Here is a 25,453-nt window from a genome sequence, read left to right as displayed (position 1 = left end):
CTGAAGTAAGTCCTCCTCTGGGGGGTGGGCCCCTGCACAGCTGATTCTCCACAGTTGTTGGAAATTGGTTGTTGGTTGTTGCAGCCAGTCCTTGCAGTTGATTGCCCTGGGGATAAATACCTCCAATTGACGTGCCAACAGCAATCTAAGCTCAGCTACAAGAGGAGGGTGTACATAGTCCACACAGAGGGCACACATTTAGTGCCCCGCTTGAGTGATCAAGGAGGCTGTGTCACTGGACCCTATAGAACACCTACTACATTAGGCCACTCCACAAGATTGAGATGCTGCCAAAATGAGTATAGACAACGAAACAAGTCCCAAATGAAAGAACGGAACAAAATTACAGAAAAAGAACTAAACAAAATGGAAGTAAGCAACCTACTAGATGCAGAGTTCAAAACACTGGTTATAAGGATGCTCAGTGAGCTTAGAACTTCAACAGCATAAAAAATGACCTATCAGAAATGAAAGTGACACTAACTGAAATGAAGAATAATTTACAGGGAATCAATAGTACAGTAGATGAAACTGAGAATCTATAGCAATTTGGAATATAGGAAGAAAAAAACAAAAAACACCCACTCAGAGCAAAAAAAAAAAGAATTAAAAAAATGAAGATAGTGTAAGGAACCTCTGGGACAACTTCAAGAATACCAACATTTGCATCATGGAGGTATCATAAGAAGGGAGAGAGAGCAGGATATTGAAAACGTATTTGAAAAAATAATGACAGCAAACTTCCCTAACTTGGTGAAGGAAAAGACGTACAAGCCCAGGAAGTGCAGAGTCCCAAACAAGAGGAACCCAAAGAAGGCCCACACAGGACCAGGACGCATCATAATTAAAATGCCAAAGGTTAAAGACAAAGAAAGAAGCAGCAAGAGAAAAACAATCAGTTACCTACAAGGGAGTACCCATACGACTGTCAGCTGATTTCTCAACAGAAACTTTGCAGGCCAGAAGGAATTGGCAAGAAATATTCAAAGTGATGAAAAGCATGGGACTACAACCAAGATTATGCTACCCTGAAAAGCTATCATTTAGAATTGAAGGTCAGATAAAGAGCTTCCAAGTTAAGAAAAAGCTAAAGGAGTTCATCACCACCAAACCAGTATTATATGAAATGTTAAAGGGACTTCTTTAAGAAGAAGAAACAAAAAGAGAAAAATATGAACAATAAAATGGCAAAAAATACATATCTACCAAAAATTGAATCTAAAAAACAAAATAAACACACAAGCAGAACAGAAACATACTCATGGATATAGAGAACATTTTGGCAGTTGCCAGATGGGAGGGGATTTGAGGGTATGGGTGAAAAAGGTGAAGGAATTAAGAAGTACAAATTGGTTGTTACAGAATAGTAATGGGGATATAAAGTACAGCATTGGGAATATAGTCAATCATTTTAGGGATGTATGGTACATGATTTATTGGGATGATCACTTAGTAAGTTATGTAATGTCTAATCACGGGTGTATACCAGAAATCTATATAATAAGGTATGTTAACTCTAATAGAAAAATAAAAAAATTTAAAAAAAGAATAGAAATGGAAATTAATCATGAACATTCTCAGGGCTATTTTCTGGGGGAAGGGAGAAGTATGATTCAACACTGACCCAAAACTTTTTCTCAGAAAAGCACATGTCAGAATGGCATCTCAGAAGCTTGTTCAACCAGACATTAACAGTAAAGGAAACTTACATTTGCACTAGCGAAAGTTAATGTTCAAAAGAAATATGTGGTTTTGTTTGTGTATTTTTTAAAAAACACATAGCAAGGATTTGGGGAGCAAGAAAATTTTCTCTCTAGCATCCCAAATTATTTAGAGAAGTATATTAGCTCATTTGAAGATGTTTTATTTACCAACATTTTGGAAGAGATTTTTGGTTTCTTTTGATCTTACAAATTACATATTTCTTTAAGTAATGCCAAAAATATAGACCATTTATTTGCATATTAGTGAGGAAATGGTGCCTCATAAAGAAAAAGCCTTGTTAAACATTGTACAGCAGAGGTTCTCAACCTGTGGGTCGCGACCCCTTTGGGGGTCGAATGACCCTTTCACAGGGGTCGCCTAAGACCATCGCAAAACACATATATAATTACATATTGTTTTTGTGATTAATCACTATGCTTTCATTATGTTCAATTTGTAACAATGAAAATACATTCTGCATATCAGATATTTACATTACGATTCATAACAGTAGCAAAATTACAGTTATGAAGTAGCAACGAAAGTAATGTTATGGCTGGGGGTCACCACAACATGAGGAACTGTATTAAAGGGTCGCGGCATTAGGAAGGTTGAGAACCACTGTTGTAAAGACTCTACTGAGATCTTAATAATTGTGTTTTATAGAAATTGCTGTTGCATTAAACTTTGTGTAAATCTGACCAGAACCACTCAAGCTTATATGAGAAATAAGTTTAATAATCTGAAGCATTGGCAAATATGCAAACCCAAATTGTAAAAATGTATTATTTTTTCTTTTAATTACCACATTGAGTTTTTCTCAAACTGTGATTTACTTTTAAATGAAGATTTAATTTCTAAATTTTCTTGGAAAGCATATACAAATATTTTGGATTAAGACCATTTACCAAGCACCCAAAAGCCATTGGTATTCTTTTCTAGGCTGATACCTATTCTGCTTATACCTCATCATTTGTAAGTGGGGAATCTGTGTGACTTACCCTATTAAAGCAGTGTTCATGGTTGGGTCCATAAAAATGCTGAAGACATCTCACATTGTTTTTGTTGACGATCTTGTTGAAGAATTCATTGACATACTTGATAGGGAATGCACAGACGGCAGAGCGATTCATTGGTTCAGCAGAATCTGGCTTGCTTTGTGCAAACACTCCATAGAGAATGTCATCATCCGGGTTGGCGCCTATCTGCCTAGCGAGATGGGCCCCAGGCTTACTGACATAGGCAGCTTGAAGAATATTAAACACCTCCTCCCTTGGGGATCGCTTTCTTCTCTTTTCCGTGAGAATACACTCCAGAGGCATTTCCATGTAGGAATGCAACCCAGAGTCTACGGAACAGAACCTGATTATTCTTGTGTGAAAAGACTGAGCATTGAGTGTTTCCCGTTGGACTGTCAAAAAGTAAATAAAATGGTTGCTTTCAAAGGCGTGGACATACTTGATGGGGTAAGAATCTCGGAATTCAGGTAGAACATCAATATAGGACTGGTCTGTCAGAAACTTAAAACCATCTTGAGTTTCCTTTAACCTTCTCACCGATATCGAATGCAAAGAATAGTCCGGAGGGTAAGAAGAATTTATGGTATTGCCCACAAAGAAGTTGACGAACCGTTGCTTTTCAGACATCAGGACCTTGGTTCCCAGGGCACTCACCACACAGTCAGGACACTGTCTGGGCTCTTCATCTGTCGGTGGAGAGTACATGCAATGTACCTCGGACTGTATGTCAGCAGTGTTGTAGGCAGGAAGCATGTGCCGCTGGCAGGTCCCTCTGCGGACGCTGCCACAGCTAATGAGCTGATCGTCATAGTACGTGTCAACAAGCAGAGCCATGTTGATGTTATCTTTCCAAACGCCACCAGAAGCATTGGCTAGGTGGCTGCAATCCTGACATGGGAAGCAATCCGGGTGTTCCAGCATGGGCCCCGTCTTGTACTCAGCAACCTTCTGCAGGTCTTTGTCATTTAAAACATACATGTAGTTAATGGCACCGAGGTAAATGTGATGCTTGTGTAAAACCACATTCTGGATGGGCGTTTCCGCTGTGAAGTTGGGAAGCTGATACTTCATGTTCACATTCATCTCAGACTTTACTAGTGCCTCCTTGCACTCCCCATCACTCTTCCGCACCAAGGTAATCAGAAGCACAAGGATGCCAGGTGTAAGCACAGTAGGGGCCTTCATGGTGAGTTTATCTGTCAAAACACATACAAGGAGAGAGCAATTTAGTTGTCACTAGAAACAAAGAAGATATGGAAAGAACTATACCAGTTAAGCTATTAGAAACAAAGCTTCCTTACTGAAAATTTTACATCGGGTGAAAACAAAAACTTTAGCTGGTTTCGTATAAAGATGCATTGTGCCAGTGGACATGACTCCACATAGTTTAATTTTAGAACTCAAACCAGAATGAGTAATTTTAGAGAACCATTATGAGATGCAAACAATGTTCTGTATTAAGAATGATAGTGCGACCAAGTTAGACTCATTCAGCAATGAAGTCAGAAACATAAGAAATTTCGTTCTTGCCCCTTTGCTGTTTGTTTAATGTGGTTTAATATCGGTGGTTGATGACTAGGTTGATATTCAAAATTTTCAGTCAAGTAAAGGAATTGTGGTTCAGATTCATTTATTCTAGAAATCACAGCAGGCATTGTTTCCTTGGGAGCATGTAGCATTACTAGGCTAAATTTAGCTTCCTTTTGGAACAAAACAATCATAAATTCTAGAAGCAAATGGTCACATGCTGTTTATAATAGGATTTTGTGTGCAGATGAAAGGTATGGTTATAATTCAGCTATAGCTGACCTATTGTTTTTGGATAGACAAATGCTTAACTTAATGTAAGATCATGGAAACATAAAAACAGTAAGCTGAAAATGTATAAAATAAAATTAACCTCCAGGACCAAAGTCCTAGAATTATTTCACAGGGAAAAACAGCATATTGTTTATTGCCAACTCAAAAGCTATTTAGTAAAAAGAACATTATTTTAACATTCTGTTTTATGCATATGAATAATATTTTCTACTAGGAAGCAGAGTGGATTTGTGATTCAGTTTTTTAAATTTTATGTACAGGAGTTATAAACATTGCAAATTCTACTTACAATAATTATAGATGGGTCATAGGCTGAAAGGATAAGCATTAGAATGAATAGAAACTAAATAGCCCTTATTTATTTCCCCCTTTTAATGCATAAATCTGACAGACAATGGGAGCATCTAAAACATACAAGATATTATAATGATTCCAAAGTCTAACCCTGGGTCTACAAAAATCAACAGAATTCATGCTTGTACTATGGGAAATGGGAGATGGCCCCTACCCTTCAGTGAACCTACTATGTGGTTGAGATAACACCCATATGCAAATAACTATGATACATGGCATTATAATATCCTGCATAGCACAAACCAAATGCTAAAAGCATCAAGAGAGGGAGGCATGGCCTGTACTTAGGTTACTACGATTATGAGAAATAGCGACAAGTCTGAGTGTTGCAAGGTTCAGAAGAAAAAGGACAAGGTCTGTTTGGCTCATCACTATATCCCAAGTACCTGGCACAGAGTCTAGAACACAGTAGCTGTTATATAAATACACGCTGAATAAAAATTAAGCGATAAGTTCAAAGTCACAGAAAAGGTAAATATAGTAGCCAGAACTTAAATCCAAATATTTTGGACTAAAAAAAACCAAAGATAATTATACTCTACTAAATTTTATAGGAATTGGGGTTTTATTTAAGAGATAATAGCAAGTCATTGAAGGCTTTTGGGCTGCAGAGCCATATAATCCAGGTTTTACTTTAGGAAGACTGATCTGGAGGCAAGGTGGCTTAGAGCAGGGAGAAGCTGGCAACAGGAAGACCAGATGACATACTATTCTAACAGCCCATAACCAGGTAACAAGGGCCAGCCAAGATGGTGGCACCAAATAATAGAAAGGAATGAATGAGAGACATACTTGAATAAATACAACTGACACCTAAATTGGTGGAGTACAAAGGAGAAGGCAAAGATGATTAGTGGTCATCTTGGAAAAAGTGGAATAAGTTACAAAACTAGTGCAGTCAGTAGGAGGAAGTTGGGTTGAAGACAGAGGAATATAATAAGTTGGTTCTAAACATGTTAAGTTTGATATGATTTTGAGAAATGTGTGAAAATATTCTAATATAGGGATGACTAGTATGTTTCAAATTGTTCATCAGGAAGTAGGTGTCCAGAATACTAGTAAGTGAAGAATGAAATTCCAAGCAGACACAGCATTTGTGTCAAACAATAGAGGAGAATAAGGAAAGGATTCTGAGAAGCCTGCCCTTTCCAGGAAATGGGCACAATTGGTCTTGGTTGGGACAATATCCATCTTGGGTGAAACAGTGGCAAATGGAAGCGTGAGTGCCAAGTATCTGCCATCTCTGCACTAGAAAAAATGAATATTCAGCACTCGGCCTTGCTGGACTAACTGGGATGCTAGTTTGACTACAAATAAACTTTGCATGTTATCTGCATAAACATGACAGTTAAACCCAAGAGTATGTTCATGGAGAGACAAGGTGAAAGAAGAGAAGACAAAGGAACCAAATCTTGGGAAAAACAGTGAAGGAGTTAATAAAGGTAAGTTTAGTGAGGCATCAAGCAAACCTGTATTTCATAGTCACAGAAGCCAGGCCAGGTGAGAGGCTCAAGAAGGAGGATGTGGTCCACACGTAAGCTCTTTGGTGACCTTCAGGAGTAGTTTTTCAGTAGATTCAATAGTGGTTTTGGACACTAAATTGCAAGGGAATGTGTGATGAGGAAGTAGAATGTTTGTTAAAGGAATGACAAGAGGAAGGCAACCCAGGGTAAAGAGGAGTTTATTCTTAAATTGTAGAAAAGACATATGCTTATTTGTAGATCTCCCTTCCTTCCACTAACATGTATTGGTGTCTATGAAGGGTTAAGCAGTGTAGTAGCGCTGGGAATTCAGACATGGGGCCTCTCCATAGGAAGCTCATGGTCACTTGGTGGAGGCATGGGTTTATAGATGGTTATGGGATGTGTAGGAAGGGCAGCCAACCTGGACGTAATGCTAGAGCTGAAGCTTGAAAGAGCCTGGAGAATGGAAATTTCTGGGGGGCAGAGCAGTTTGTGCAAAGATATAGAGGCAGAGGGGAGCACATGGCCTGGTCAGGAGAACTGAGAGTAGTTGAGCCTAGAGAGGTGGGGAAATCAAAGAGGGCAAATGAGGGAGAGAAAAGGTGTTGGAGCAACATTCCACAGGAACAAAAAGAGGCATTTTCAAGAGCCCTGGGACATAAGACAAGTCACTCTATCTGAGACAGAGGAGAGGATGAGAAAGCAGATGAAGTATAGGGACACTAAAGGAGTTCAGGGCACATGATCTCAAACTTTAACAAATAAATTACAATATATGACCATCTGCTGAAAGTGATGAATACAGCGAGGGCTTAGGGAGTTCAGGGTGGAGGAGGAGGAGGTGGTTTAGAAGAGCTACAGTAGGGCATGCAAACTGAGATCAGCAAGAAATGAGAGAAAAGACTGCTTAGTAGTTTTGAGTGCTCCCTTGAGATAAAATACAATATATTATGACTTCCTCTTCATGTTTATGAAAGACATGGAAGAAACCTAAGGCATAAGGTCAAGGACACAATGATTTCATGATCCAAATAAAAGTGGAAGAGAAATCATATAATAGAAATAACATGTTGAGTGCTTATCATATGCCAGGCATTCTGCCTAAACCCTCTGAATTATTCTTTATAAACACCCTGTGAAGTAGAAGGTATTATTATTCTCCTCTTCTAGATGAGCAAACTTGCCAAAAGTCACACAGTTAGAATCAGATTCAATCCTATGTCTGGCTAATAGGAATCTGTCCAGACTCTTAAATGCTTCACTAACACTGAAGTGGCTTCCCTCACTAAGCCGAAGTTAGACAATCAGAGCTCTGGTTCTGGCCTTACCCTCTCTAGCTGTGTGCTTTCAGGCAATCCATCCACCTCTTAAATGCCAGGGTTTGATACCTTCACATCATTATCTCTATATATAAAAGCTTAAACGACCGGCCGACCAGCCGACCGGCCAGTAGCTATGATGCACAATGACCACCAGGGGGCAGACGCTCAACGCACAGGCATGAAAACATGGAACAGACTGATGAATCTCAGAGGGAAGCTAATGAAAAGAAAATAGGATTCCACCGAGTCTCCTATCTACCTACTCCAGGACTTCTGTGAGGATCAAATGAGATGAGGGAAAATGCTTCACAGATATTTGGTTACAGTGTGAAATGTTTGCACCTGGCTATCAAGCAAGTCGTGTTCCTGGGCTGAAGACACTCCAAGGAGGCTAGTCGCTAAGGAGAGGAAGCCGGGTGTTGCTACATGATGACATTACCCAGCACCCACAGCCACCGTTTCCAGGCTGGGCTGGGCTGTGGGCCACATTTTGTGCCATGGGTTCTCAGCAGCATTGGCTGTGATTTGGTGGGCTGTCGCTCTGGGGTGGTGGCGGGCCCTGTGTCCCACTTGGGGAAGCCGAATGATGCTTTGTCAGCACCAGGTCCGTGATGCTGTTTCTCTGTAAATGGCCAGTGTGCGTCACAGCAGCTCCCGCATTGAGCGTCTGCCCCCTGGTGGTCAGTGTGCGTCATAGCAACTGGTTGGACGGCCAGACACTTAGCATATTAGCCTTTTATATATAGAGATAAAAATCTGAGGTGTTATATTAAATTACATTTAAAAAAATAAGGTTCATATCTTAAGGTTGGTACATAAGTCACTCATGGTACTAAACCTCAATGAACTAGAATCCAAGAAAATGTACAAAAGTAGTAATGGGCTTTTTAAAAAAATCCTCACCGGAGGGAATGCTTATTGATTTTGATCTTTAGAGACAGCAGAAGGAAGAGGAAAAGAGAGAGAGGGAGAGAGGAAAGGAGGTGGCGGGTGGGGGGGAGGGGAGGAAGAGAGAAAGAGAGAGAAAGACAGAAACATCAATTGGTTACCTTCCTATAATACCCTGACCTGGGGATCGAACCCACAACCTAGGTATGTGCCCTAACTAGGAATCGAACCTGCAACCTTTCAGTGTATGGAACAATGCTCCATGCAACTGAGCCACATCAGCCAGGGCAATAATGGGCTTTTTGTTATCTCACTTGATAACAAACCATAAGAAGACCAGTAGGGAAAGAGGATATTTTTTCTATTTAAAGCAAAAGCCTTGCAGAACACCCCTGGAGTTAGTAACCCAGTCTCCTAAACCTTCTTTAGATTCTCTTGCTAGCAAATGGGGATGCCATTTTTTAGATTGAGAAATCAAAGAAAAGGTTAATCTTTTTTCATTAAAGCCAAAAAAAAAAAAGACTCAGGACCATTGTCCACAACATGATTTTTAATTAGAATAGAGGTTTCTGTTTAATCTTCAGACCATGAGAAAACTTGATTACTTGATTACCCCATTTCCTTGATTATTTCAACTTAGCAAAGGGGTCAGACTAGATCTTCTCTGGGAAATGTCTGTGTCATTCATATGGAATGGAGGGAGAACTTTCTAAAGTATTTGTTGCTGAGCTGGTTACCCCAATGACACTGACAGTTACCTGAGTGACAGCTGAATAGGCAAGCGCACGGGCTCTGGAGACAGGCTGCAGGGTTTGAACCCATTCACTGAGCTAGTATGACCTTGGGCAACTAACTTCTATGAGCCTCTATTTTTTCATCTGAAATATGCACGTGATTACAGTACCTACTTCACTTGTTGTGATGATTACTCTGAGGATTACATGAGAAAGACCAGTGCTTGGCCCACAGTAGGCCAATGAATGTTTTCTGTTATTATTGTTTGTTCATACCCTCATTAAACACTTTTGGAGCATCTACTATGTTCTAGATATTGTACAGAGTATTAAAGTCACAAAAATGAAAAAAAAAGTGTCAGTGAAATCTCAGACTAGCGGAGAAGGCAGACAAACAAACCACAGTTTAAACTCAATGTCAAAAGGTCAATGGGGCCCCAAAAGGGGGATGCTTAAGGAGGCTAGGGGAGGCCTGTGGGCTTTACCAACCAATCAATCGTGGTCCTTTCCTCATAGTGCATTCACAGTACTGAGGGGCAGCATGAGGAAGAACCTGAGTTTCAGCAGTGGCAGTGCAGCAAAATACTTTATGGAACATTTCTTTGGCCTCAGTTGCGTTCTTATTTGTAAAATGATAGTGTTGAACCAGTCGTGTACTGGAGCCCTCGGGCACTGGCGCATGACAGCCTATTGTGTGCATCTCTTCCCAACTCACATTCAGTAACCTCATTTTAGCAGCTTGAAATTGGGAATGGGGGGAGTATTTACACCATAGAAATAGGCCAACACTACAAATCCAGGGTTTTTTTTTCCTCCACTGGAGGGACAGTTATTAAATATTTACAAGCATACTCCTGGGTTGAACTTATGAACTCCAAAGTATTTTCCAACTCTAATAATTTGCAACTCTGAGATGGTTTTCTACAATTACATTTTATACCACTGCCATTTTAGTTGTCATATATTGCTTTCTTTTCTCCATTTCTATAATCTGCCAGATCAAGCTGTGTGAGCAATTTTAGTATTTATATTGGTAGTGATTCCAGAAATACTTTCACTTTTCATACACTTTTATCTTGATATATTTATTCCTGTGATATGCCTGGATAAGGCTTTCAATATAGAATTGAAAGCAGTCTCTTTTTACTGTTGTTTTTTTTTTTCCCCTTCTGTCTGAAATAGTGCTGGCCATTTAACCAACTGAGTTCTTTACTAAAAGGAAGTGTAAAGATGATTCAAACAGACTAATTTATTCTCTCAAAATGTTGTGCACATACATAGCAGATGAAACTGAATCATACATAAATCATTTCTTTATTTCCTTTCAGTCGGTAGTTAAGATAATTTTACTGGCAAAATGTTTCTGAGGAGTGATCATCTCAATGGCACCTTGGTCATTAATCTACTGGTATTAAAGAGTATTTCAGCTCAGCCTAAACTTAAGACCAGCTACTCTACTCTGTCTGCCATCTATCTGCTTCTGGTTTTCTCATCAAACTAGCTTACTTTTGCCTTTTCACTCCTTAGAAATCTAGCAGGACATTTAATTTTCTAAGAATTTATTGAGTAGCTATCTGAGCCTATCATCACTACTATTGTCATCATTGTTGTTCCCATCATTATCAACAAAATCTTGTCACAAAGCATAAATGTGTGTTGTATTCAAGTACTGATTCCTTAGGAAAAACCACAACAAGTATAATGAATACATTTTGTAAGAGAGAGACTTTCCCATCTTTGACATAGGTAACTTCTGCTTTCTTTATGAATTGATTTTCTTATAAATCATATTTCATAAAAACACTGATGTTATCTTATAGTTTATAAAATATTATCAATTACATCATTTCTTCTAATCTGCATGATCTCTTTGAAGGTAATCATTATCCCCATGGTTTCAGATGATAAAACTGAGATTCAAAGAAAACATAATATTATCCAAAATGTAATTTAGTTCTGAATGTATTTCTAATTTTTTTAAAGTATGTTGCTTATTTAAATTGTTTTAAATTATTTGGAAATTAAATTTCTTGGAAAATATTTTTATTCAAAAGGCATATTTTAGTAAACATTTGTTTTTCCCTGCCTCGCTGCCACTGGCAATTCTTTTGAAAACTCTCCCTTCACAATCTAATGGGGCCTACCACCCTCACCACAAGATGAGCTTGCAAACCAGGCTGGCCTTTCAACGAACTCTGTTCTTTTGACCCACAGCTTGATCAGGGGTGAGCACATGACCAAAGCAAAGCCAATCAGAATCTTTTTTGAGATTCAGTAGAGATACTGTGAGAGGACCTCTCTCCTTCAAAGATCACACACAATAAAGATGATGTTAACTTGGAGTGTCTTATAACCATCTTTGCCACCATGTGGAAAGAGCCTGCCTCAGCATGACACTGACCCAAGAAGCAGGAGATCCTAGATATGGAGAAAGTCTCCTGATGTTATTGCTTGAGCATCTGTATCCACCATGTCTTAAGCTAAAAGAAAACAGTAAAATTTTTCTTTACTCTTTTCTTTATTTTTCTTTTTTCATCAGCAGTTTCATCATGATTCTTTTATTCTATGCTCCTAAAAAAGTTCTGACTAAACAATGTCCACTCAAAGATACTATAAATTTGTGAATTCAAACAAAAGTGCATAAGCAACTTTATGTAAAGTATTCAAGTAATTAGAAAAAAATGGTTTCCTTATTTACTTTAAAAGATTACTGTAAATATTTCATTTTGCATTTGGAAACATATCTATTAGTTAAAATTTCTGAGGTGGTATAATAGTTTTTCTGCTATATAACTTCAAATTCTTCTACAATATTTACTTAACATAATCTCAAGATAGAAATAACGTATCAAAGTGAAATCAAGATATAAAATTTTGAAAACATTTCAATCCTGCTTTTAAAAGTATAGAAGGGTTTTATGATGGTGGAAACCTACTGAGGCCTCATATTAAGGAAGTCATGGCTAAATCTGCAGGATGACTTGCCAGAGTTAAATCCTAAGGCAATTTCTTTTTCTTTTTCTTTTTCTTTTTTAAAATATTTTATTGATTTTTTACAGAGAGGAACGGAGAGGGTTAGAGAGTTAGAAACATTGATGAGAGAGAAACATCAATCAGGTGCCTCCTGCACACCTCCTACTGGGGATGTGCCTGCAACCAAGGTACATGCCCTTGACCGGAATAGAACCTGGGACCCTTCAGTCTGCAGGCTGACACTCTATCCACTGAGCAACTGGTCAGGGCCTAAGGCAATTTCCTAGCCCTCTCTTTCTATATATACTAGAGGCCTAGTGCACAGATTCGTGTACTGGTGGGGTCCCTCTACCTGGCCTGCACCCTCTTGCAACCCGGGACCCCTCGGGGGATGTCGAAGAGCCACTTTTGGCCCGATCCCTGCAGGCCAGGCCGAGGGACCCCACCAGTGCACAAATCCGTGCACTGAACCTCTAATATGCATATAAGATCTTTGGTTAATCTCTATCTGCCCTCCCTGCTCCCCCCTTCCTTCTGAGATTCATCAGTTTCATGTTTCCATGCCTGTGCATTGAGCATCTGCCCCCTGGTGGTCATTGCATGTCATAGTTACCAGACAGTTGGCTGGTCAGCCGGTCGCTTAGGTATATATATATATATATATATATATATATATATATATATATAATGACCATTCACTTTAAAAAGTAGACCCCGCCCCCTTGCCTGGCCAGTGTTGCCCAGTGGTTGAGCATCGACCTATGAACCAGGTGGTCATGGTTCGATTCCCGATCAGGGCACACGCATGGGTTGCAGGCTTGAGCCCCGGTGTGGGGCATGCAGGAGGCAGCGATCAATGATTATCTCTCATCATTGATGTTTCTATCTCTCCCTCTCCATTCCTCTCTGAAATCAATAAAAACATATTTTTAAAAAAAGTGGTGCCTCCCCTCTCCCCCCAAATAACAACGAAGGTGTAGAGTCAAGAAAATGGCAGCCAAATAGGAAGATTTTTCTTGCACCTCCTCCCAGGACCAGACTGGAAATAAAACTAAAGTGGGGAACATACACCCGGAATTACCAACTGAGGTCCAGCTGAGGAGGGGACTATATCAAGGAAGGACAAAAAACCCCTGGAGACCGGTAGGAAAGGTGAGGTCGAGAGAGGTGCTAACCCAGCTCCCTGGGGTGGTAGGCGAGAGTGAAGAGGATCTCTCAGCTATTGGAGGGTCTGTTCCCTCAGAAGACAGAGGCCCAGAGCACAGGCTGGGCTCCACAGCCCAGAGCACCAGAGCTGAGACCTGCAGCCCACGTAACATCCAGCCCTGAAAGGCGGCAGGGCTGTTGGCTGCCTCGGAGCCTGGAGTTGGTAGACCAGAGCCGGTCAGAGAAAAGGCCTCAGTTTCTGTTTTTTGTTATTGTTGTTTTTAAACCCAGAGCACAGAAGTTTTATCTGCAGCTACGCACCTGAGGGTTTGGTACAGGGACAGAGGCGTGGATTCGAGGTGCCTAAGGAGAGGCTGGGGTGGGAAAAGCATTGCAGGGAGAGGTGGAAAAGCAACAGCCAGCAGTCCTGCATTTGGTTGTAGGTCCCCAAACTGAAAAGGTCATTTTTTTCCTGAGAGGAGCTAGCTGCTCCAGTAGCCACAGCACAAGAAAAGGTAAAAAGAAAAAAAGCCCTAGGTAATACAGCCTGTCCCACGCCCATGAGCTCTGCCTGCCACACCCTGCATCTTGACCTTTTCAGAAAAAACAAAACCAGAGGCCAAGCCTATGGGTTTGAACAGTCAGGGAGCTTCCAGTTTGATAAAAACTCTCAGCAAAGTGGGAATAGAGAGATCATACCTCAACATAATAAAGGCCATATATGACACACCTACAGCAAACATCATACTCGATGGGTAAAAACCAAAACCATTTCCCCTAAAAACAGGAAAAAGACAGGGATGTCCACTTTCACCACTCTTATTCAACATAGTAATTGAAGTCCTAGCTACAGCAATCAGACAAGAAGAAGAAGGCATCCAAATTGGAAAGGAGAAAGAAAAACTCTCATTATTTGTAGATGACATGATATTGTACATAGAAAACCCTAAAGACTCCACCAAAAAACTACTAAATTTGATAAATAAATTTGGCAATGTAGCAGCATACGAAATTAATACTAGAAATCAATGGCATTTATATACAGCAATAATGAACTCTCAGAAAGAGAAACTAAAAAAACAATCCCATTTACCATTGCAACAAAAAGAAAATAAGATACTTAGGAATAACCTTAACGAAGGAGGTAAAAGACCTGTACCTGGAAAACTATAGGACATTGAAAAAAGATATAGAGGAAGATATAAAAAAATGGAAGAACATACTTACTTGGACTGGTAGAATCAATATCATTAAAATGTCCATACTACCCAAAGCAATTTATATATTCAATGCAATCCTTAAAATACCAATAGTATATTTCACAAATCTAGAACAAACAATCCAAAAATTTATATGGGACCAAAAAAGACCCCAAATAGCCACAGCAATCTTGAGACAAAAGAGCAGAGTTGGAGGAATCACAATACCAGATATCAAGTCATACAACAAAACCACTGCACGCAAAACAGCCTGGTGCTGGTACAACAGGCATATAGATCAATAGAACAGAACTGAGAACCCAGAAATTCACCCAAGCCATTACGCTCAATTAATATTTGACAGCAAAATCTCAGACATCTCTCATAGCAATTTATTTACTGATACATCTCTGAAGGTAAAGGAAACTAAGGAGAAAATAAACAAATGGGACTACATAAAAAAAAAAGCTTTGTACAGACGAGAAACCATCAACAAAATGAAAAGGGAGCCCGCTGTATGGGTGAACATATTTGCCAATGATACATCTGATAAGCAGTTAATTTTCAAAACACATAAGGAACTCATAGAACTTAACAAAAGGAAGTCAAACCAATTAAGAAATTGGCAAAGGACCTAAATAGACACTTCTCCAAAGAGGACATATAGAAGGCCAAGAGACATATGAAAAAAATGATCAAAGTCAATAATCAGCAGAGAGATGTGAATTAAAACAACAATGAGGTATCACCTCACACCTGTCACAATGGCTACCATCAACAAATCAACAAATTACAAGTGATGGTGAAGTTGTACAGGAAAGCAAACCCTAATACACTGTTGGTACAGCTATTATAGAAAACAGTATGGCGTTTCCTCAAAAAATTAAATATGGAACTCCCATTTGACCCTTGATCCAACTTCTAGGAATATACCCTAAGAAAACTAAAACACCAATCATAAAGAATATATGCACCCCTATGTTCATAGCAGCGCAATTTACAATAGCTAAGATCTGGAATCAGCCCAAGTGCCCATCAGTAGATGACGGGATAAAAAGCTGTGGTATATATATGGAACACGATGGAACCATGGAACACTATGCAGCTGTAAAAAAGAAGGATCTCTTACTATTTTAGACACCATGGAGTGACCTGGAGATTATTATGCTAAATGAAGTAAGTAGGTCACAGAAAGGTAAGTATCATGACCTAACTCATATGTAGAATCTAATGAACAAAATAAATGAACAAAATAGATCCTGAGGCACAGAAGCATGGAACAGACTGAGACTGATGAATCTCAGAAAGAAGGGAGTGGGGTGGGTGGGTGGATGGAGAGTGATTAACAGGGGAACTTATATGTATATTAGTGGCCCGGTACACGGATTTGTGCATATTGAAAGGAAATTAATTAGAAGAAATATTTTAATATGGCTATTTTCCCTTTCTCTATAATAGAAGTATCAACCAAATTCACGATCAACAATGACAGATCACAACACATGCGTACAACTGGTGCCAGTGAGAGCTTTATATGTATCGTGCATGTGTGAGTCAACTTAGCCTTTTATAGATATAGAATAAACTTGCTTAATTAGACCTGCTTTCTGATTTAGCTAAACTTTTTTCCAGCCCAGTGAAGCACCCCAACTTCTTTTTCAGGTAATTGTCAGTAACCCAGCAGTAAATATCAACACGAAGCAGATTATTATTGTAGATCATGCAGGGAGAACAAAGGGTAAAATATTTAACTGCAGCAGTGTTTGACCATATTCTGTGCAGTGAGAAAACCTGAAGTCATTTTCAAGGTTCACTATTTCTTACTTCTTTTCAGTTGGGTCAAGTTTCTAAACTTTCTAAATTTCCATTTTCCGGCTAATGAAAGAAAATAGGATTCTACCGAGTCTCCTATCTACCTACTCCAGGACTTCTGTGAGGATCAAATAAGATGAGGCACAGGAAAACACTTCACAGGCATTTGGTTAAACTGTAAAATGTTTGCACCTGGCTATAAAGCAAGTCGCGTTCTTGGGCTGAAGAAACTGCAAGGAGACTAGTCACTAGAAAGAGGAAGCTGGGCATTGCTATGTGACATCATTACCTGGATGGACACTTAGCATATTAGCCTTTTACTAGTATATACATAGATATCCATAGCTCATGGACACAGTGGTGAAATACTGTGGTGAAAGCTTGGGAGGAGCAGGTGTGGAGTGGAAGGGGTCAATGGGGAAAAAAAGGTATATCTGTAATACTTTCAACAATAAAAATAAGTAAAACACAACAAAAATACCCCACAAAAATACCAATGTGAAGGAAAGAAGATTCCAATAGGATATTTCTGATGTAAGTTAAAATACTGTATTTATAAATACTCACTACTTATGAAGCCATATTATTTCACACAATATTAATCAGATATTGTGAGAATCCCTTACATACCATGTCCTTGTCTAGATACTGAAAGATTCACCCCTTAAAAAAATGTATAGTTCGTGGATTTGAAGATAACAAGGTAAATACTTAAAATTGAAATGTGTAACCTAAATTGAAAAGTGAATGGTTCTACCGGTATGTTGAGAAAGCAAATGTTAAAACATGCTATGAGGTATTATCATAAAAAAAATCCTAAACTGACTTTAGAAAGACAAAAAAAAATAGACCATGTCAAAAATCTCTTTTGACATTATCTTGAAAATAATTTCTAACAGTAAGTTGGAGGGATGAAGAAATCTTCAGGACTTTTCAGCCCATCCAACTACATGACTACATTTAAATGGTCCAAAATACCCATGAGTCAATCTTATGTCTAATATGTACAGACTAGTTTGCTTCACACTATTCTTCCCCGTAGCCCATAAACCTTCTGGAGAAGAGGTGGGGTGTAGGAGACAATGTATGGACTTTGGTGTCAGACATACTTTGATGCGATGTGAATTGGGCTTTACCATTTACATAACTTCTAACTCTATCAACTTCATTTAAAACAGGGATAGTGGTACACATTTTGTGGGCTGGTCATGAAGATAAGAGATAAATTATGAGAGGCATTGACATTCAATTATGTTACATACACTGGCATTCAATAAATGTAGCTACTATACTTATTATTCTAAGTTGTGTTTTAGCCAGTGTTTGCCTACCCTCGTCAAAAGTGAGGCACTGGCACAGTCCACTGGGTGAGCCCACTCAAAATACTTGGTGATTGTTTCATCACCTTAGTCCTCTCATCTACAGATTAAATATTGTTAGTCCTTATTTTCCCACCCTTTGGCTATCTTGTGGTTTTCCTGAAACCCATTTCAAGTTCTTGAAGTCCTTTTTAAATTGTCCTCCAAGGAAAGAGCCATGGTAATGGCTTTCTAGACTTAGAACAAATAAGTAACCAAGTACTTTGCCTCTTCAGAGAAGAGTAAACCCATACCCCCACTGAGGTTTAGCAAATAAAGATATAAGATGCCCAGTTAAGTTTAAATTTCAGATAAATAACAAATAACTCTTCTTAGATAAGTATGTCCCATGAATGTATTTTATGTGATAATCCAATTTGTAAGCAAATGTAGAAAAATAAAGGAACAATCACTCCTTTTACTAACAGAACTTCAATTGAAAAGATTTCGGCCTAACCTATTTATCTGTTGGGGGCAGAATAGTATTTTTAAGATTTTTGTAGCACATGCATGTTGCAAAACTACATACACTTGTTTTTGTTTTGATGCTGCATATCAAATTCATGCTGTTTTCAAAGTGATTACCAGAGTAACCTGTTCCTAATAGGTGATTTTAAAAGGGAGTAACGATTCTTTTCTTTTCTTTTTTTTTAAACTAAAAATCAAGAAAAAGATTGTGTGCTTGTGGAGAAAAGTTATATGGTATATGGCAGCTTATCACTAACCATGACATTTCTGAAACAATAATATTCCTAGATTGATTTTCATACTTTATTTATAATAAACAAGCTTATTAAAATTCCTATGTAGGTGGCTACTGGAGAAAACATGTTAAACATGATAAAATAATAATTTTCATGTCTTATAATTCATGCTTTTAGGGGTTTCTGTAAACTCTGATTCTTGATTATTACATAAATGTTTGTTTCTTTGAACAAGACCTAAACAGTGTTTTTTATTCAGATGCATATGCAATATTGCATCCCTTCTTCCAACAAACACTTTAATAGTTGAAAATGTCTGAATTATAGGACAAAAAAGCCAAATATGCATTTTCTAGTTGTAACATATGATTGAGATCATTGTCCAACTCTGATGTGGTAAGAGTAAAGATATGACTGAAAGTATTCAAGTTCTGGGGAAGAAGAATAAATGGACATTGGTTTGATCAGTGTGCATATTGTAAAAAGTCCTATTCAGGAAATATATTGAACTGTCAGAGTCCTGATTGATGGACAGGCTTTTGTCCTATTAATAATTTGTAGGTCAGACAAGAATGTTTCATTGCCCTTAAAAATGTGAAGAGTAAATTTTCAATATTAAGACAGTGCTAACATGCTTGAAATCCTATAAAGCTATTTAAACATATTTTCCAGCCTAATGGATAGATGTAATTTTATAGTTCAGATTGTGCAAAAAATGCATACTTGGCTTATTTTGTCCTATTTGTCAATTAGTCCAGGAATACTGAATAACATGAATCCACAAATCACATCTGAGAAACATCTTTCTAAGTATATAAGTTAAAATAAGCCTAGCAATCTTTTCTGGTTGCATTCAAGTACAGGGTTTGAATAGGTTAAACCTGACTGGAACTGTCCGAATGTGAACCAGTGAAGGGAGACAAGTTAGAGAGGAAGCTGGTACATTACTCATGAATGAATCAGACATTTCCCTCCCTCTGTGTTTGAAAATGTCTTCAGCACAAGGCGTGGTAAATTCCAAATGGGGAAACTGTGTTCAGGATTGGGTTTATACAACTGATCAACCTCTCATGGTATTCTAAAGCAGAAATCAAATGGCTGCAGAGAAATGCTAATGGTAAGTAGACCCCCATTCTTGTTGCAGTTGTTATCATGTAAAAGGAAATCAACTTCCAGGGAAAAAAAGATAAAGGGGAGAGACATGAGGGTGCCACAGGCCAGGCCCTGACCCTGAAATCAGAGTGGTCACGCAAGGCAGGTGTTCCCCTGTAACACTACTTTCACGGAGTTCCTAGGGTATGTCTGGATTTTACTTGGCTCACATAACCTGAGAACTTTTCTTTGAAAACAAAGTTTGCAAGTAGACTCTGGCAGTGGAATGAACTAAGAACCTTTTTCAAGGTGCATTTTGTCAGTATACGACATTTCCTTTTTGAAAGCAAAATAGAAAAAACACACACTCTTAGAAATCATGAAAATACTGTGAATGGAAGGAATAGACAAACCTAGTCATATTTTGGTATAGATGTGTATTCCTCGGGTGAACATAATGCAATTCCAACAGTGTTTGGAGAAAAATTAAAAACATATAAATATGTTTGATCAACAGTAACCAGAGAATAAAGAACCAAACAAAACTTTCTACAAAGATCTTAAATATTTTAAATGAACAGAGAATACCAAGCAAAGTATCTTCGTAAAAACAGAACAGTAGAAAAATAAGTACATAAGTACAGAATCCAATTTTTAAAACTCAGTAAACACTCTGGATCCTTGAAAAATCAATAAACCAAAAGGTTAGGACACCTTAAAAACAACTGTGCTCAGGATTGCATTTATATAACTGATCAATTCAAGGAAAAAAATAACTTAGACAGCTGTGTGTGTGTGTGTGTGGGGGGGGGTGTGTGTGTGTAAAGGGTATATGTGTTTGAGAGAGAGGGGGGGAGACAAGTTGGAGAGGAAGCTGGTACATCTGTTCCCTAATGTACCAGAACAAGAGAGAGCAAGTGATTGGAAAAAAACACACAGCACTTTTCAACTATAGGTGTTGCCCCATAGTTGTTACCTCGTGCCTCGCTGCACTCCAGGTGGTACTGTAAGGTGGGTACACATGCCTGGAGGAGCAGAGAGGGAAGAGGCGCTAAACTTTGGTGGACAGAGGCAGGGCCAGGGAGTATTTCAGAGTGGAGATATTCCTTGAGTGGGGACTTGCAAGACAAGGTGAAGTTGCTCAGGTACAGCTGAGGCAGGGGACCAGACATTCTGGGCAGAGGACCTCAGGGAGAATGTGCAGGCTGTCCAGGAAGTTGTAACTAGGACAGAAACAGTGTGGGCTGGGCTGTGAGGGTGGATGAAGCTGGCAGGTTAGCTGGGGCCACATCACAGCAAGCTGTATATGTCCTGTTGAGAGGTCTGCACCTTATCTGTAGCGGTGAGTTCCTGGGAGGTTTTAAGCAGGAGATGGAAATCGGCATACTTATGTCTATATATTATACAATTTGTGACTGTGTGGAGAATGGATTGGAGCTAGAGGCCAGAAGACATGACGGAAGGTCATTACATCTGCGCAATCAAGGATAAAGATTAAGAACAGAGTGAAGATCTCATTACCCGCAGAGTCCAGAAATCCATCTCTCACGCATCAGTTTTGTGTGTCCAATAGCTATTTAAGACCAAGTTTGACATGCATTTATTTAGGTCCTACTATGTGTGAGATGTTTGGGGGTATATCAATAAACAAAACAAACATTCTTGCTCTTGTAGAACTTACCTTCTAGCAGGTGCATCCAGACAATAAATTATACATATAACAATTAAGTCAATCATCTATATATATAAAAGGCTAATATGCAAAGTGTTCCCTCGGGAGTTCAATGGCTCACTATGATGTGCGCTGACCACAAGGGGGTGGTGTGGAATGAAGGAAGACCCTGGCCGGCAGCCAGAAGTCCCCGATTGTCCCTGGTTGCCGGCCAGACCTAGGGACCCTAATCGTGCCCAAATTTTGTGCACCGGGCCTCTAGTGTAGTATAATAGAAGTTGATGAGTGCTACAAGCAAAAATAAAGAGCAGGGCTGGGGGATCAGGCAGTCAGAGGGAAGATGGTAGGGGAGGTTTGTGGATTTGAAAAACTGGAAAGGTGACTTCTAAGGAGAGGGTAGAAGGACAGGACTTAGCCATCTGAGAAGTGAAAAGAGATTTCTGAGTAGAGACAAGAAGGACCAAACTGAGAGCATGCTCGGTGTATAATCAGGTATAGCAAAGGGGCCAGTAAACTTGGACTTTGGTAACTGGAAGATGACATCAGAGGACAAAAACAGAGCATGCAGAGCCTGTAGGCCACTGTGAGGCCTGGATTTTTTATTGGAGTAAAGTGGGGAGCCACTTCAGGGTGTTGAGCAAGGGAGCAATTATGACTGAATGGAATCACCTTGAACAAGTGTGGAAGAAGACTGCTGGTGGCAGGGAGTTGGCATAAGGCAAAGGTGAAGAAGTGAGGTCAGCCGGGAGGCTGCTGTAGTCCAGGTGAGGGATGGCCTGGGCAGAAGGAAGGGGTGAATGAGGAGAGGTGGCTGAATTCTGGTTATATTTTGAAGACATGGATTTGGATATGAGGTGTGTGAGACAAAAAGGAGTCACAAATATTCCAAGGATTTTGGCTTTTTAAATAGGGAGGATGGCTTTGCCAGTTACTGACATGGAGACGCCGGTGTATGGAGCAAGTCTGGCATGGATGTGAGACTATCAGTAGTTTAGTTCATGTTTGAGATAATTTTTAAGAATCCAAGTGGAGCTGCTGAGTATGCAGTTGGATATTTGAGTCTTAGAGTTAAGGAGACACATCTAGGCTAGAGACTTAAATTAGAAAATTGTCTGCATATCGATGGTATGAAAAACCTTGAACCTGGATGAGACCACCAAATGAGGGAGTGGAGAGAATGAAGAGAGAAGGACTACACATTGGAACACAGCTAAGAGGCTGGGGAGCAGAGGGTGAATGAGAGACTAAGAAGCAGCAGTCAGATTCCTTCTGGCACCTTCATCGACTCCCATGAAACTTGCTCTCCTACTCTGTATCCTTCTTGGTGTCTAACATTTCCCACATTTCCAGGACATCATCCTTGACTCTCACCTACAAGTGTTTAAAATATATCTGCTTCCATCCCCACTGACATCTATAGTTCAGGGCAGTGCCACTTCTGCCTGGATCTCTACAACAGCCTCCTACCAGTCTTCCCTCGCCATTCTGGCCCCTGATCATCTGTTCCCTGATGTACCAGAGATATCTTTCTAAAATGACAACCTAATTAGATTGTGACATAATCAGAAAGTGACATAATCATGACTTCTCTGTTTAAAAACAATTCAGCTCCTTAGCACAGCTTAAAAGCCAGGCATAATTTGGCCTCTGCCTAACCCTCCAGCCTTGCCTCTTGCCATCACCCCCCTAGAAATCGAGACGGGCACTCCCTGCCCTTCTTCTAGTTGTTGAAGCAAGCCATGTGCTCTCCCACTGAGTCTCAGCACATGTGGCCACCTCTTTATGGGACTCTTGTTCTCACCTTCATGTGCTTAACTCTTATTGTCCTTCATGTCTCATATCTTATGGGACACTTCTTTTAGGATGCCTTCTCTGATGCCTCTCTTGCCCTCTAGTAAGAGATTAGAAACTCTTCTAAGTGCTCCTACATCAAATCTGCCTTCCCCTTATCTAGACATATCATGCTGTATTGTAATTTACTTATCTGAATCTCCCATTACACAGTAAGCTCAGTTTTCAGCCCCTAGTGTAGTGCCATCATATGACTCTTGTTAAATGATGAACAATGAAATGAATACATAAAATAATGATCCTGAACAATGACTTTGGAGGTATGGGTACGACAGAAAGGAAGGACAAGACTGGAAAGAGAGCAAAGAGATAAAATTTATGTGATAATGACTGAACACAGATTTTGGTTGCAGGTGAGACTGAGGAGACAAGGATGGCTAAAAGATGTGTAAGCTGGGTGTCATAAATGGGAAGGAAAATAGGCAAAGAAAAGTTTTAAAGTAAAAATGATAAGTCATTTAATAACTCTGAAGTATCTGTTGGTCATTCAAGTGGCAATGTCTATAAGGTAGTTAATAACATTGGCATGGTGGTCCAGAGTAATGAGGAGTCAGAGATAGCAATCTGTGAACACTGGTCCATCAGTGTATTTGAAGTCATAGAGGTAAGTGAGATCCCCCATGGGTGTGTTCAGTTTGTAGAAAGGAGGGATTCAGATTGAACCCAGAACCTAACCTTTATATCCTAAAAGTAAAAAGTTTGAGTGGCATTTCAGAAAGTTATGAAGAAATTTCAACAAGGGAAGAGCACAGGTTAGTATCAAATTTGAGAGGGTTGAAGTGGGATAAAAACAAAAGTATCAGCTATATTTGGCAATGAGGAGGTTATTGGTGATTACTGTGAGGGTACTCTCTTGGGAATGTGGAACAGAATAAATGAGTTAAGGAATGAATGAGAACAGAGAAAATGAGTTAGGCATCTATTTTCAAGAATTCTTTATTAAAAGGATAAGGCAGGATTTCAAGATGCAGCAGAGTAGGTGGGAGCTACACACACTTCCTTCCAGGACCAAAGTGGAAATTATAATTATATTAAAGAACAAGCATCCCGAATAGCCAAGTGAAGACTAGCTGAAGAGGAGTCTTATCACCAAGGATTTACAGAAGCCAAATCGAGGCTGGTAGGAAGGGCAGAGATGAAAAGGGGGGCTGGCCCAGCTTCCATGGGCAGCTGCTGAGGTTCTGGAGGGATATCTCAGCTGTGGGGGTTCTCCTTGAAGAACTGTGGGACCTAAACGCCAAGCCAGGATCCCCAGCCCAGAGCACCAGAGCCAGGAAGAGGTCCCTAACATCTGTCTGTGAAAAGCAGCGGGGTTTCTGTCTGCCGGGGAGAGATAGAATCAGCTGGAGAAACAGGCACCCTCTCAAAGGGCCAACGCACAGAATTTCATTTGCAGCCACTCATCCTGAGCTCTGGGGGAGGGAGGGCCAAGCAGACTAGAGTCACATGAGAGGAGTCTGAGGTTTGTGGCTCTGGGGAGAAAGTGGAAAGGACAGCCACGAGGATCCCTGTGCTGAGTCATTTTCTCACACCACAGATGCCATCATTCATGGGCAGGAGCACTTTTCTGCTGCCTCTCTTGCCCTCTCCTGAGAGATTAGAAACTGCTATGTGCTCAGACATCAAAGCTGCTTTCCCTTATCTAGACATTATCACGTGGCCTCAGCCTGGGGAAAGCAACTGGCCTATCCTTGGAACTCCCTCTCACCCCACCTGGCAAAGTACAGGCCCTGCTGAGGAGTAGCTGCCTTGGCCAGGATGTAGAGCTCTGGGAAGGCTGAGGGGGTGCCAGTGACTGGATTGAGTAGTCTGGCTTTGAGGCAGGAGCCATTTTCCCCACTTTTCTGTGAAGCTGACTAGCACTTCTCTCTCATGGGAGATCCAATCAAACCCCCTCCCAGCTTCTGGCAGACCCAACCTCCGGACTTTGGGGGCCCCACCTGCCCAACCCCTAGTGGCTCTACCTTGCTGAGGTCTGGGCAAAATCTGGGATAGACTGAGTCTCCTGGCCCTGGGGCAGGGACCACGTCCATCACCTTCATTGAAACTTGACTGGCATCTTCCCCTGACAGGAGATTCACTAGCCCCACCTTCCTGATTCCACTAGGGCAGTGGTTCTCAACCTTCTGGCCGTTTAAATACAGTTCCTCATGTTGTGACCCAACCATAAAATTATTTTCGTTGCTACTTCATAACTGTGATGTTGCTACTGTTATGAATCGTAATGTAAATATCTGATATGCAGGATGGTCTTAGGCGACCCCTGTGAAAGGGTCGTTCAACGGCCAAAGGGGTCTCGACCCACAGGTTGAGAACCACTGCACCAGAGGCTTTTTCAGTG

The 25,453-nt window shown here is 40.0% G+C and overlaps 1 protein-coding gene across 8 annotated transcripts in view; it reads right to left on the bottom strand.

Annotated features, from left to right (window-relative positions):
- MET (MET proto-oncogene, receptor tyrosine kinase) overlaps positions 1–25,453 on the bottom strand; it is a 138,898-nt gene that overhangs the window by 96,545 nt on the left and 16,900 nt on the right. For 7 of the 8 annotated variants that reach the window (XR_002832010.1, XM_023763809.1, XM_023763811.1 and 4 more), the window contains exon 2: positions 2,706–3,919. Coding sequence is in view for 7 of the 8 variants with exons in the window: in XM_023763809.1 (XP_023619577.1) it covers positions 2,706–3,908 (1,203 nt within the window). In the remaining variant the exon portion in view is untranslated. Of the gene's footprint in view, positions 1–2,705; positions 3,920–6,367; positions 6,483–25,453 lie in introns of those variants that run through there. The other variant, XM_014465573.2, reaches the window with a different exon arrangement.

The sequence above is a fragment of the Myotis lucifugus genome, unplaced genomic scaffold, assembly GCF_000147115.1.
Source record: "Myotis lucifugus unplaced genomic scaffold, Myoluc2.0 scaffold_301, whole genome shotgun sequence".
Lineage (NCBI taxonomy): Eukaryota > Metazoa > Chordata > Mammalia > Chiroptera > Vespertilionidae > Myotis > Myotis lucifugus.
This window is presented reverse-complemented; position numbering and strand designations above follow the sequence as displayed.